Source organism: Pararge aegeria, chromosome 9 (assembly GCF_905163445.1).
Source record: "Pararge aegeria chromosome 9, ilParAegt1.1, whole genome shotgun sequence".
NCBI classification, from domain to species: Eukaryota; Metazoa; Arthropoda; class Insecta; order Lepidoptera; family Nymphalidae; genus Pararge; species Pararge aegeria.
This window is the reverse complement of record NC_053188.1, coordinates 15427137-15439748: the sequence shown is the minus strand read 5'-3', so window position 1 is coordinate 15439748 and position 12612 is coordinate 15427137. Positions and strand designations below refer to the sequence as shown.

Here is a 12612-nt window from a genome sequence, read left to right as displayed (position 1 = left end):
TATTAAGAGAACGTCATCAATAGGAATGAAGAAGAAATAAAAAACATCGAAAAAGACTGTCTGTCTTGTAACATCAGATAGGGTACAGGGGCCGGGAGATCAAAATTAATAAACTAACTTTTGGCAAAATCCAATGGACTGTTAGGTATAGGATGTATTAGAGAGACAATACGACTATAAATAAAAAAAAAATACTGTGATAAATACTGTGATAATATCACTACTATGAGATTATCTCTCTGTTCATCAAAATTGTATTATTTGTAGGAATTCGTACTTAAACTTAGTGTTTTTATTTGTACTTTAAACATGACAGATTAGCATTATTTACATCAGCACGCATACCAACAATAGCATAATATGTATATACGGGGCATAGTAATGTTTAGGTATTATAATATATTATTTTCGGCAAGGTCGTTATCATATGTTGTTAGCAATATTATTTTTTTGTACCACTTTAAAAATCAGGCACTATTTGGCTATGGAAAAACATGTTCTTAGAACATTTTCCTAGACAAATAAGGGTTGACATAAAAGGTTTTTTTGTTTTTAATAAAATGTATAAATGGTGAGGCAGAGGCATGTCATTTAAACTCAGCGTGGATTAAGATGGGTATAAAACGCACTTCTACTTTTTAAAAGTCTGTACCCACGTGAGGTATCAAAATGAAGAGAACGTTATCAATAGGAATGAAAAAGAAAAAAAAACAAAACACATTCATTCAAGTTAAGTGTTACAAACAGTACATCCACTATTAACAGACTGTCTGTCTGTAACACCAGACAGGGTACAGGGGCCCGGAGAACAAGGGGTACTTGACTATTTGTGCAATTAAAATTAATAAACTCATTCTACCTTCCGTCTTTCTTACTACCTACAACTTAGATTAACTCCCGGAAGTAACCACGGTTGACTGTCCATTTATGGCTCAACTATTCCAGCGGTCTCCCATATATAGTGGGTACAAGTAACTACAAACTGCGATACAAAGAAAAATATAAGTTAGGAATTGAATTGACTAATCACACGTAACAGTTTATTACACGTGAGAATGTTTTGAGCTTTTATGAAACTCTTGTTAACTGTCTTGCTCAACTACGGCTAGGTTTGATTCCCGAGGTAGGTTAAGATTGTTTTGGTTTTTTTTTTATTAATTCTAAGTACGACCCTGGAGTTAGGAGATCGACCTGTTGGCCCCCGTGCCTCGGAGAACACGCTAAGCAGTCGTTCCCATTTAAAAAAAATTGGTTGCCTGTAAAGTCGGTATACGGGCGAAAGTTTTACGTGACAACGACTTTGAGTGGTAAAATAATTTTAATGTGAATATTCATTCGTATAGTAGGAAGAAGGATGAAATAATAGTAACAATTTAAAACATTTATTTATACAAAGAATTATATTTAAAACATTAATTTATACAAAGAATCTCGCACTGAATTTCATATTAACAAAATTTTATTTTTACCTTTACACATACATACGTATTTATATACAAATATACATACAATAACTTGCAATACATTTGCGTACAATGAAACAGCGTTTACTACAAAGGGACGCGTGCCTTTCACTTTTTATGTCTGTCTCTCTCGCTCTTAGGCGGGCTAACCATGCCCGAGTGGAAGGGACGCGTGCCTCTCACTCGCTCTCATTGTGAGCGCATAACGTGAGCGGAGCGTAACGCAGTTTCTTGAAGTGTCACCCGGCAAACCAATTTATAAGACGTTGTCACGTCAACAATAACATGTGGAAGTTATGGATAAAGCCCGCCAACCTGCACAGAAGCAGCGTGATCAGTCTACGCTCTTAAATCATGTTTCCTATTAGAGAGTAGACCTTTTGGCAAGCAGTGGAAGATTAATAAGCTGATGATGATAACTTATAAATAACACGAAGGAAAAATGAAGAGTAGGACAAGCTCGAAATATTCTTTTATCTTACGGGAAATTATAAATTCATGATTCAGGACTCTTATGATTTATTGAAATAATTGAAAGAGATTATATATAAAAGGCAGGAGGATTCTTAGTTATTTCGGTGTAGACACGAACCCTATAACCCTTTCTATCTTTTTCTTTGCTTAGTTATCTGGTAGAGTTCGCGTTTAAGTTATATGGAAGTATTTTATAAATGTCAATAACATACGTAATTACATTTGTTGCTTTGGATATTGGATAGAAGCAGGCGTTACTTTGCGGAAATCCATATATTATGAAAATTAAGCTTATTTGCTATACTCCGCGAACAACAGCAGAATCTGTATGGTGTAATTTATATTTATATTTATATTTATATATATATATATTATAGTTATATATATATATATATATATATATATATATATATATATATATTTTATTTATATTTATATATTTGTATAATTTTTAAATCTTATTTATTGCACCACCTACCTCTTTTCTATGTTTTTTCCTTTTACGCCATTGGTTGCCTGGAAGAAATCGCTATGTAACGATAAGGCCACCAAATTGTACTCTCTTGATATGTATTTATATCTTTGTAACTACTTTTTTTTTCTTTGGTGTACAATAAAAGTGTATTCATTCATTCATTCATACTTCAATCCGTATACTCCACATCAAACAGATCCTCGGCAATGTACCCTCTACGCACGTTTCGCTCCGAAACCGGAGCATCATCAGGAGATGTTGACGAACGAAATTTGATTGTTGCGAAACGTGCGTAGAGGGTATATTGCCGAAGATCTGTTTGGTGTGGGGTATAAGGATTGAAGAAATTATAAATTACACCACACAGATTCTCCTGCTTTTCGCGGAGTATAGCAAATTAAGCTTAATTTTGATAATGCAAAATAGAATTCCTAAATTATTATTAGAACTTTAGGCATGTTCCGATTTTAATGGCTTTCAATTCCATGTTATGAATTTGAATGAAACGTAATGAAAATGAGTATCATGAAGATCCATATCAATTGATGGATTAGCTAAAATTACTCCCAATTCATCCTCCTACAGTGAATAAGAAAATAAATCCTTAACCTCAAAGTATAAATGGGCTATCCCTACTAATATTATAAATGTGAATGTAAGTTTGTTTGTTGCGCTTTCACGCAAAAACTATCACGATGATCATCACGAAACAAAAATAAACTTGCAGTGCAGTACACTAGACTACACAAAATAAGCAATTCATTTAAAGGAAATTGTATACAATTTTACAATAAATTACCGGTTGATATCTTGGGGATGTCACTAAAGAAGTTCAAAGTTTGTTTTAAGCGAAAGCTTATAGAAAAGTCCTATTATAGTATAAAGGATTACGTAAACGATAAAAAAGCTTGGGTGTAAACAATTGCTCTAACCAGGTTGCTTCTTAAATATTTTCTAATGACAATGTGAGATGGTGATAACAAAAAGAACACCCGGCTAAGTTTGTTGTGGCCTTCTTCTTAGACCAGGGCGCGATTGGAACCCTCGGAGCTTTAGTTTTAAGTTTACGATTGTAGTTATCGCCATCACTACTCACTGCTATGTACACATTTTGTATATAATAACGCATCAAAAGTGCCATCTATGTGCCTATTTGAATAAAGAAATATTTGACTTTGACTTTCACTTTGAAACTTTGTACACATATTCCTGAAGGTATTATAAGTAATGTAGGATGCTTTTTATCCCGAAATTAAGCTCAGTTCTTTTGGGAGAGGGGACGAATGTGTTTGACGGTTTTACTCCATAACGCCGCTAAATAATAACCGATTTTAATAATTACTTTTGTACTTTAGAGGTAATAATATCTGTTTAATTTTGCCCAAATTCCGTGTAGATCTGATGAATGTGATTGGAGATAAAGGACAGAACTCCTCAGCGGACGGTAGCAAGCCCGTCATTTAAGGCTTACTGAATACTGAATACTTTATTTTTTTTTAGAACTACAACTGAATTTAATGCCACATCAAAAAAAAAATCAAACGCAGACGAAGTCGCGGGCAAAAGCTAGCCTACCGCTGCGCTGTCTGAAATTTCGATATTTTATAAGTAGGTATTTTGTTCATTTTTTTTATACACTTCTCTACTACCTCTATCTATTCTATTCTCTAGTGCTCTATAAAATAAATGAAATAAATAAATAAATAAATATACTACGACAATGCACATATCGCCATCTAGCCCCAAAGTAAGCGTAGCTTGTGTTATGAGTACTAAGATAACTGTTGAATATTTTTATGAATAATGTACATATATACTTATAATATACAGATAAACACCCAGACTCTGCAAAACATTCATGTTCATCACACAAACATTTTCCAGTTGTGGGAATCGAACCCACGGCCTTAGACTCAGAAAGCAGGGTCGCTGCCCACTGCGCCACTCGGCCGTCGATAAAAGAGTTAAAATCTAAAAGACAAACTAAAGCAGTGCATTTTTCAAATGTAAGACTCCTTATCAGGAAACAAGGCGAGATTTACGAGATAAAATTTGTAAAAGAAGCGTACGCAAACGATATTCTAATCTAATTATGGGTATATGAATCAGCCAAAACGTATTATACTAACATACAAAGTCTCTTTGATACATACAAACAAAAAATCTCCATATTGCTTATGTGACCGTGACTGATAAACAATATTATGAAAATTAAACTTAATAATACTCCGCGAACAGCAAGAGAATAACAATTCCAGGTAGATAATACCAGTTACTAGATTTAAAAGAATAATTTCTCTACTCTCTTTTCTCATTAATCTTCGTAAGTTTTACTTAATATCTACAAGAAGAACGATGACACAAAGGAAACCTTATGTTTTTGGGTTATTCAAAAAATTTGATTCAATAATCTAAAATATAAAGGACGTAGGTAAATTATGGTCACCGTTTTGTAGAAGTTTTTATTAGACAATAATATAAGATTTTATTTCGGGTCTATTTGGAAGCATTGCAAACAACAGTGCTCTAATCTAATTGTATATGTACATAAATCGGCCTAAAGTTTATAACATAAACGTTCAGAGTGAATTATTCGATACACAAAAAACTTTTCTCCCGCATCCAAGCCGAATGCTTACTTAACATGTTCATAAGTTTAGTAGAAACAAGAATTAGAGCTTTCTAACTCACCAGACTGGTTGTCCCTTCATCGTGATATCCAAACACAAGTGCATCACCCTCTAACACACGAAATATTATCCGCACCGGTCATGATTGGCACAAAACACGATAAAGATTCAATTAAACCACATCACTTTTTACACGTTCTATCACCAAGACAGCCAGCGTTCGACTGGCGTCGAGTCAGTCTACATACCACGCCGTACTACGTCTACGGTACGAAAATGCCTGACGTTAAATCGCTTTATCGAAAACTGAGCTCTAACTTTAGTAGCATAAAGTTGTGTTCTAGTTGAGTTTTAAAAAAGCCTGGAATAAAAGCACTTTATTCGAAAGTCAACTCTGGGTCATATGGCCAAAGTTTCCGTTTTGTGTGAAAGGGGTTGGTGTTTACAACAGTTCGGATCGATCGTGGGTTAAAACTAGATGCGGAGGAAAGTAAGTAGGCGCATTTCCATGGATGCTGCAGGTTAGGTTAGGATTTACGAGGTGCGGTCACTGTCGCATCTGGCGCTTTAATTTGAATAAAATATGCACTGTATACCTACCACCTGTTTCTTCCTGGTGTCCTGGTACCTATGGCGCAATGCATTTCGTGACCTCAATTTGAACTCTTTTTTACAAGAAATGTATTTTGACGCCACAAACAACAAATATGTTACAATTTGAATGTTATTGAGTTATATAGCTCTTTCTTTGAATTTATTTAGCTCTGTATATAAACCTATTTCTAACATACTGGAGTGTCCTGTTTGAATATCCGTGATTAAAGTTCCTAATATAAAAATTTATGAACTTTTATATCTCTATCTGTCAGTGTATTATAGCAACTGTGATATGTTTTGCAGAACTAAGAAGTTATCAGAATAATAAGTGAAAGATATATACCTGAAATCCATTCATTTAAAGAAGTTTAACAAATCATGAATATGAAATTTTGTTCTTTTAATGATTTATTAATGCCGTAAAAAAGAGAAGTGGTTAATTTATGCGCTTATATACATACCTTGCATTAACACGGGTTCTAGACCTTGTGAGCAAGCTTAATTTACTAATGCTTAATTAAATGAATGTATTTCATGATTTAAGTTATTTAAAAGGGATGGTGGATGGAATATGGGATGGTGTAAGACATCCTTGAGTAATTTCCAGTAAATACTGTTTTGTACGAAAAGAAATGTCGAGGATATTTATCCTCTCCGCCTATTTTAAAAAACATATTAATGGAGAAATATGTTCGCCTGTTATTTATTTACGTTACGTACGTATTATTATTATTTTTTTAATTAAACCTCTGAATTCTAAAACCTTAATATTTGCATAATTAAATGAAATCTAAATATAAGCGTAGTTCATTAAAAGTTATTTTTAAATGATCTCGTTTGAAAAGCGCTGCGGGCTTTATGTCATGGCAAAGTGGTTTGAAATGTCACCGCGTCTGCAGTGCCGCGTTCTCAAGATAGATATCCAAATTGCATTTCCGATCCAATCCTAATATATTTGTGATACGCTGATAGATTCCGTTTATAGACGTAGCCGTGAGATAATTTTGACAATGAATGAATGAATATACTTTTATTGCACACCGTAAATAAAAAAGCGCAGTGTGGGACGACCTCCAGCCCGCAAGACAGATGACCTTAAAAAGATGGTTGGAAGCGGCTGGATGAGAAAGGCGGAGGGCCGTGTGTGGTGGTGCGATCTTGGAAAGGCCTATGTTCAGCAGTGGTCGCTTGTAGGCTGTTGATGATGAAAAAAACAACATATTTAATTTGACAATTTGAAGCGATGTTATTGAATTTGTTCGCGTTGTTCAAATGTATAATTCGAAATCGAGAGCTGATCATCCTTACCACAGATAAAATCTATTTGACCGTGTTGTTCATTTTCTTGCAATGTTTTAAATATGTTTAATCTGGATTCTGGAATGAGCCCAATGGATAAGACTTGTACTTCATTTTGGGAATCCCAGCACGCACCTCTAACTTTTGTATGTTATGCGCGTTTTAAGCAATCAAAATATCACTTGCTTCTACGGTGAAGGAAAACATCGTGAAGCAACCTGCATACCTGCGATTTCTGCAAGGTGTGTGGTGGACTACGGCCTGAACCCCTTGTCGTTGTCGGAGGAAACCCGTGCCCTGTAGTGGACCGGTAAAGGGCTACTAAAGAGAGGCTGTAAGTTTGTGGAAAAGTATTTCATTTTTCAGTTTACCCACTGTATGTAAACATATATGTTTGAACGCTTCATAAGTGCCTGTGATAGGCCTACATGAATAAAAAAAATTTGAATTTGAATTTTGTACCTATAGATAGAGTTGGTTGCAAAAGTCTCAACCACAGTATAACATCATTATCCTCAGTCTAGTTTTTTATTTATTTAATCGAAAAATACAAAAAAAGTTTAAAAGGTCTAAAAAATAAACTCTTAAGAGTTTTACCGTTACAGTCTGCGCCATCGAAAATAATTGGTCGTGTATTCTACAAGCAAAATTCTAAAATTATATTTATGCTTAACTAAACAAAATGATCATTAAGTTATGACAAGTGGTGATAAATGATAATAAAGCCATAACTAGACCCACTGCACTACTGCAATATGGTTTAAACTATTAGGTAGGTCACTAAAATAGCTTTTTTTATGCCACTACAAGTTAGCCCTTGATTGCAGTCTAAGATGGTAACAGGCTAACCAGTTAGGGGTATGGCATTATATTAAACCTATATCCCTTAGGGTTTCTAGGCGACATCGTACCTAAACGCTAAATGGCTTAGACGTACGTCTTTGTCGGTAGGGTGGTAACTAGCCACGGCAGAAGCCAGACAAAACTCCTTTCGAGATCAAAACTTAACTAAAACTTCTTTCGAAAGTGTAACCCTATACTCAAATTAACAAAACTACTTTGGCACAATTAGTAAAGAAACTGTTTAATGGAAACAAAAGAAACTTGGTAAATATTTCCAAGTATTTTTCCTGTTTTCCACATTCGTGTTTCCAATTTAATGCTGTTACCAGAACGCTCGAAGATTTCTCAGTAGACCAATCGGTTTAGAGTGCGTATTTCATCGATTCTGTTTGTTTATATACGTGCCTAAAGGGTAACATATGCGATGAGATTTTCCTTAGGTAAACTCCAATACTAGGAACATACACGATATCGTGTGATGACCCCTCTGGCATAGTAGTGAGTAAATTGTATATAGTGATTGAAAGAATGAAGGTTAACTTTGACAATTTATTACTTCTGTTGACCACGTCATTGGTATAACTGTTTAGTTGGTTAGTGCTCAGTATGTTTGACTACAGATCATGAATTCCTGGGTACGATTCCCGGGTCGCATTCAAAAGCTACTTTTTATTCTTTTTTTTTATTGGAATTTGTTATCTCCTTTTTACCCACGATAAAGTGTGACGATATAATAGACGTTTGGCTTAAGAGGATGTTATTGAAATAGTGTGTATTCGAGTTCAGAACATTTGTCTTTTTGTGATACTTTTTCTGAAAAATTCATTTTATTACAGTAGAAATAGAATGGAATTATCGAAAAGGGTTGTCGAGTCTACCGGTGATCCTAGAGCGGGCAGTTACCTTGGCCAACGAATTAGTTTGGCCATCCAAAAGGGCAATGCTGCCAGCATCTTAGGAACTGTGTCTAGCTGCGGTGGTTTCGAAGACGTTTTAGATTTTATTTAGTTTTACATAGCTTATTTCAGGTTATATTTAAAAACAAATGTCAAAGCTATCTAGTTAAATAAAGTTTGAATAGAAATAGAAATAGTATTTATTTGCTTGAATATGTGAAAAAAATGTAATTCACAATAACTTTTCTTAATTTAACATATTCTATCATTTCGGCATGCAAATATACAATATATTATACATTACTTACTTGTTACTTATAGCAATAATTTCAGAATTAAATTAATGCCAAAATAAATAATTCCAAACAAAAATAAGATCTGCGTAAGTTTGATTTTCCAGGTGTGTTTTCTTTTTACTTGTTTAAGTCGAGAGTTAATGATCTTAGGGCCGTATTAAGCTGATATGTTAATTACGAGTTCTCTTGTTAGCTTTTAAGCATAGATTGACCGATACTTGAATGGCTATTGTTATTTGACGGCCGATTAGCGCAGTAGGCAGCGACCCTGTTTTCTGTCCAAGTCCAAGGCCGTGAGTTCAATTCCCACAACTGGACAATGTTTGTGTTATGAACTTAAATGGTTCAGCATCTTGGTGTTTATCTATATGTTATGAATATTTATGTAGGTATATTACTCATCAGTTATCGTAGTACCCATAACACAAGCTACGCTTATTTTTGGACTAGATGGCGATGTATTGTCGTAGTATAGTTATTTATTTATTTCGATGTCTCGGTCATGAGTTCCACAGAAAACTAACTTCATAGATATATATCTGAAAACATAAACAAATAACGTCGTTTAGCTAAACACTTGCCTTAACCTAACCTTCACGTGCTATGATTGGATTTTCAAAACAATCCCATTGTAGTTTTACTTCAGCCTCGATTTATTGAGGTCTTTCATTCAATTAGTATAACAAATAGAGCCAAGAACAGCTTCTCAAGTTCTGTCTCAATCATATATTGAACCTTGAGAACCTCTTTTAAGCTCGATTTCAATTATCCAGAAGAAACAGAAGAAGAAACACTTTAATGCATACAGGAAAAGAAACAGGATAGGAGTATACAGTAAAAAATGGATGCAAAGGCGGCCTTATTGCTGCAAACATTCTCTTACAGACAACCTTTGTAGAGAGGACTTACAGCAAGAGAACGGGATAATGCCAAGGGAAATATATAAATAAATACCAACACATGTATAGATACGAAATTATTATTAATACTACCCTTAGTCCCATGGGAAACGAATTTGAACGATGGGTTCCATAAGATGGTGATACGTCAATGTTGTACGACAAAACCAGCAAATAATAAAGAGAAAAAAAGATAGGTTTCAGAAATCCTATACAGATAATGTGGCAATCGTCTAACATGCCCATTCATATCGACCCATTGCCACTACAGGGTACGGGGCTCCTCCCACAACGAGTGGTAAGGCCTTAGTCCACCACGCTGGCCCAGTACGGATTGGTGGACTGAACATACCTTTTGAGAACATTATTAAGAACTCTCAGGCATGCAGGTTTCCTCACGATTTTTTCCTTCACTATTGAAGCAAGTGATATTTTTTAATTACTCAAAACTCACATAACTTAGAAAAGTTAGAGGTGCTGTGATTCGAACTCGGCCCTCCGAAAGTCGAGCTTCTACCCACTGCGCTATCACTACTTCTCATCTCCATTACCCAGGATGTCTAGCAGTGGCGTGCATAGAGGGTATGCACAGGGTATGCAGATGATATTAAATGAAGAAAATCTTCAGTACAAGTTATAAATACTTAAAGTAGGTTTTTAGGTTTGTTATTATTTAATTATTTATTATAATTATATATTTATATATTAATATTAAAGGTCACACTAGGTAGGTTAGGCTAGGTAGTTTATAGGCTTAAATTTTAAATTTATTAGATTTTTAAGCAGTTTTTGTTATGGTGTCAACAGAAATACATCATTTGTGAAAATTTCTAAATATCATGGTTCATGAGACCTGGCGACGGACGGACAGCGGAGTCTTAGGAGTATGCGATCAACAGAGAAGCGTTCAAGTAGGTAGGTTTTATATAACTCTTACTTAAACTTTTTTTGTAACTCATAATGGAGATTTTCTTCATTTTATATAATCTGCATAAACTGTGCGTACCCAGTACCCTCTAGGCACGCCACTGATGTTTAGTTAACCACGTGTGCCAACTTGACCTTCCCGTACTATGATTGGATTTTCAAAACAATCCCATTGTAGTTTTACTTCAACGACTCGGTTAATTGGGGCGTTTCATTCAATTAGTATGACAAACGTGATGTCCCAAAGTCCTCTAATACAATACAAATATAAATAACTGTTAAGGCTTCACATTACGTATTAGTAATACAACACTGATTTTAGCGAAAATTAGATTAAATTAGTTTAATCCACAGCAATAGCGTAATGGCTGGAATAGCAGCCCGGCACTGGTTAGCGCAGCGTTGGTCGACCCCCAACGAGTTGGACAGACCTAAGCGCGTCACAGGTAACCGCTGGATCCAAGCGCTACAAATCCGTGGCATTTGGAACTCCCTACAAAAGACCTATGTCCAACAGTGGGCGTCTATCGGTTGATATGATGATGATGGTAATAGCGGATGCATGTCTGTTTGTTTGTAACCTACTTCCGGCTAAACTGCATTGTCTTGACAAAATTTCAAATTTCCAATTTCATTACCAACTCGTTATCGGGCCCTCTACAAGGTTCCTTGTAGAGGGCCCGATAACGAGTTGGTCTCCTGTCACAATGATGGTCTCAACCAGTTTTTCGGGGGTACCGAGTTCGATCCCGACGTGCAACTTCAACATTTCGGAGTTATGTGCGTTTTTAGTTCAAGTAATCAAAACATGTTTTAAATAAAACTGACGGAAATAATTAAGGACTACGTCAACGATAAAAATGTTTGGGTGTAAATTATTGCTCTAACCTGGTTGCTTCTTTAATAGTTTTAAATGACAATGTGAGATGGTGATAGCGAAAAAAAAAATACCAACCGGCTTAGTTTGTTGTGGGCTTCTTCTTAGACAAGGGCGCATTTGGAACCCTCGTAGCTTTAGTTTTAAGTTGACGAATTTATTTATCGCCTTCAAGTCACTCCTACGTCATATTTTACATGTAATGTAAACATCAAAAGTGCCATCTATTTGCCTATTTGAATAAAGAAATATTTGACTTTGACTTTGACTTTGACTTTAATCGTGAGGATACCTACGTGCCTGAGAGTTCTCCAGAACATTCTTTAAGACGTGTGAAGTCCACTACGGTCTAAACCCTTATAAATCTGGGAAGAGAGCCGTGCCTTGTGGGCCGGTAAACGGTTGATAATATTACTTAGATACCCTAAACTAACTCCAAAGTAGTGATTGTAGTCACTACTAGTATATCATTTCAAACTACAATCTTATATCTTACTAGCTTCTGCCCGCGACTTCGTCTGCGCGAATTCCAGAATTCGGTCTAAAGCATATCTCGGGACTATTAATAGAGATACCGAGAGAGATCGGTACAGAAAGTATGTCCTTTTCCAAAGCATATAACCAATTTCAAAGCTGTCTGCCCGAGACTTAGCTCGTAAATAATTTTCAGTTTTCCCTCGGGAACTGCTAAAGGAATCGGGATAAAAGGTGACCTATGTTCTTTTATCCCGATTCCTATGTCAAAGCCTACATGCATGCCAGATTTCACCCAAATCCGTTTAGCCGTTTTAGTGTGACTGAGTAACAAACATCCACACTTTCAAATTTATAATGTTAGGAGGGTAATCATATACTTATAACTGAAGAGTTTGTTTGTTTGTTAAGCTAAACGCGATGATCTCAGGAACTACTACTTCAATTTGCAAAAGATATTTC

The 12612-nt window shown here is 35.3% G+C and overlaps 1 protein-coding gene across 3 annotated transcripts in view; it reads right to left on the bottom strand.

Annotated features, from left to right (window-relative positions):
• LOC120626193 overlaps positions 1 to 12612 on the bottom strand; it is a 130704-nt gene that overhangs the window by 91709 nt on the left and 26383 nt on the right. The window contains exon 1 of one of the 3 annotated variants that reach the window (XM_039893577.1): positions 5104 to 5252. The exons of the other annotated variants lie outside the window; for them this stretch is intronic. Within the exon in view, the coding sequence (XP_039749511.1) occupies positions 5104 to 5147 (44 nt within the window). The 5' untranslated portion in view covers positions 5148 to 5252. Of the gene's footprint in view, positions 1 to 5103; positions 5253 to 12612 lie in introns of those variants that run through there. 3 annotated transcript variants of the gene reach the window in all.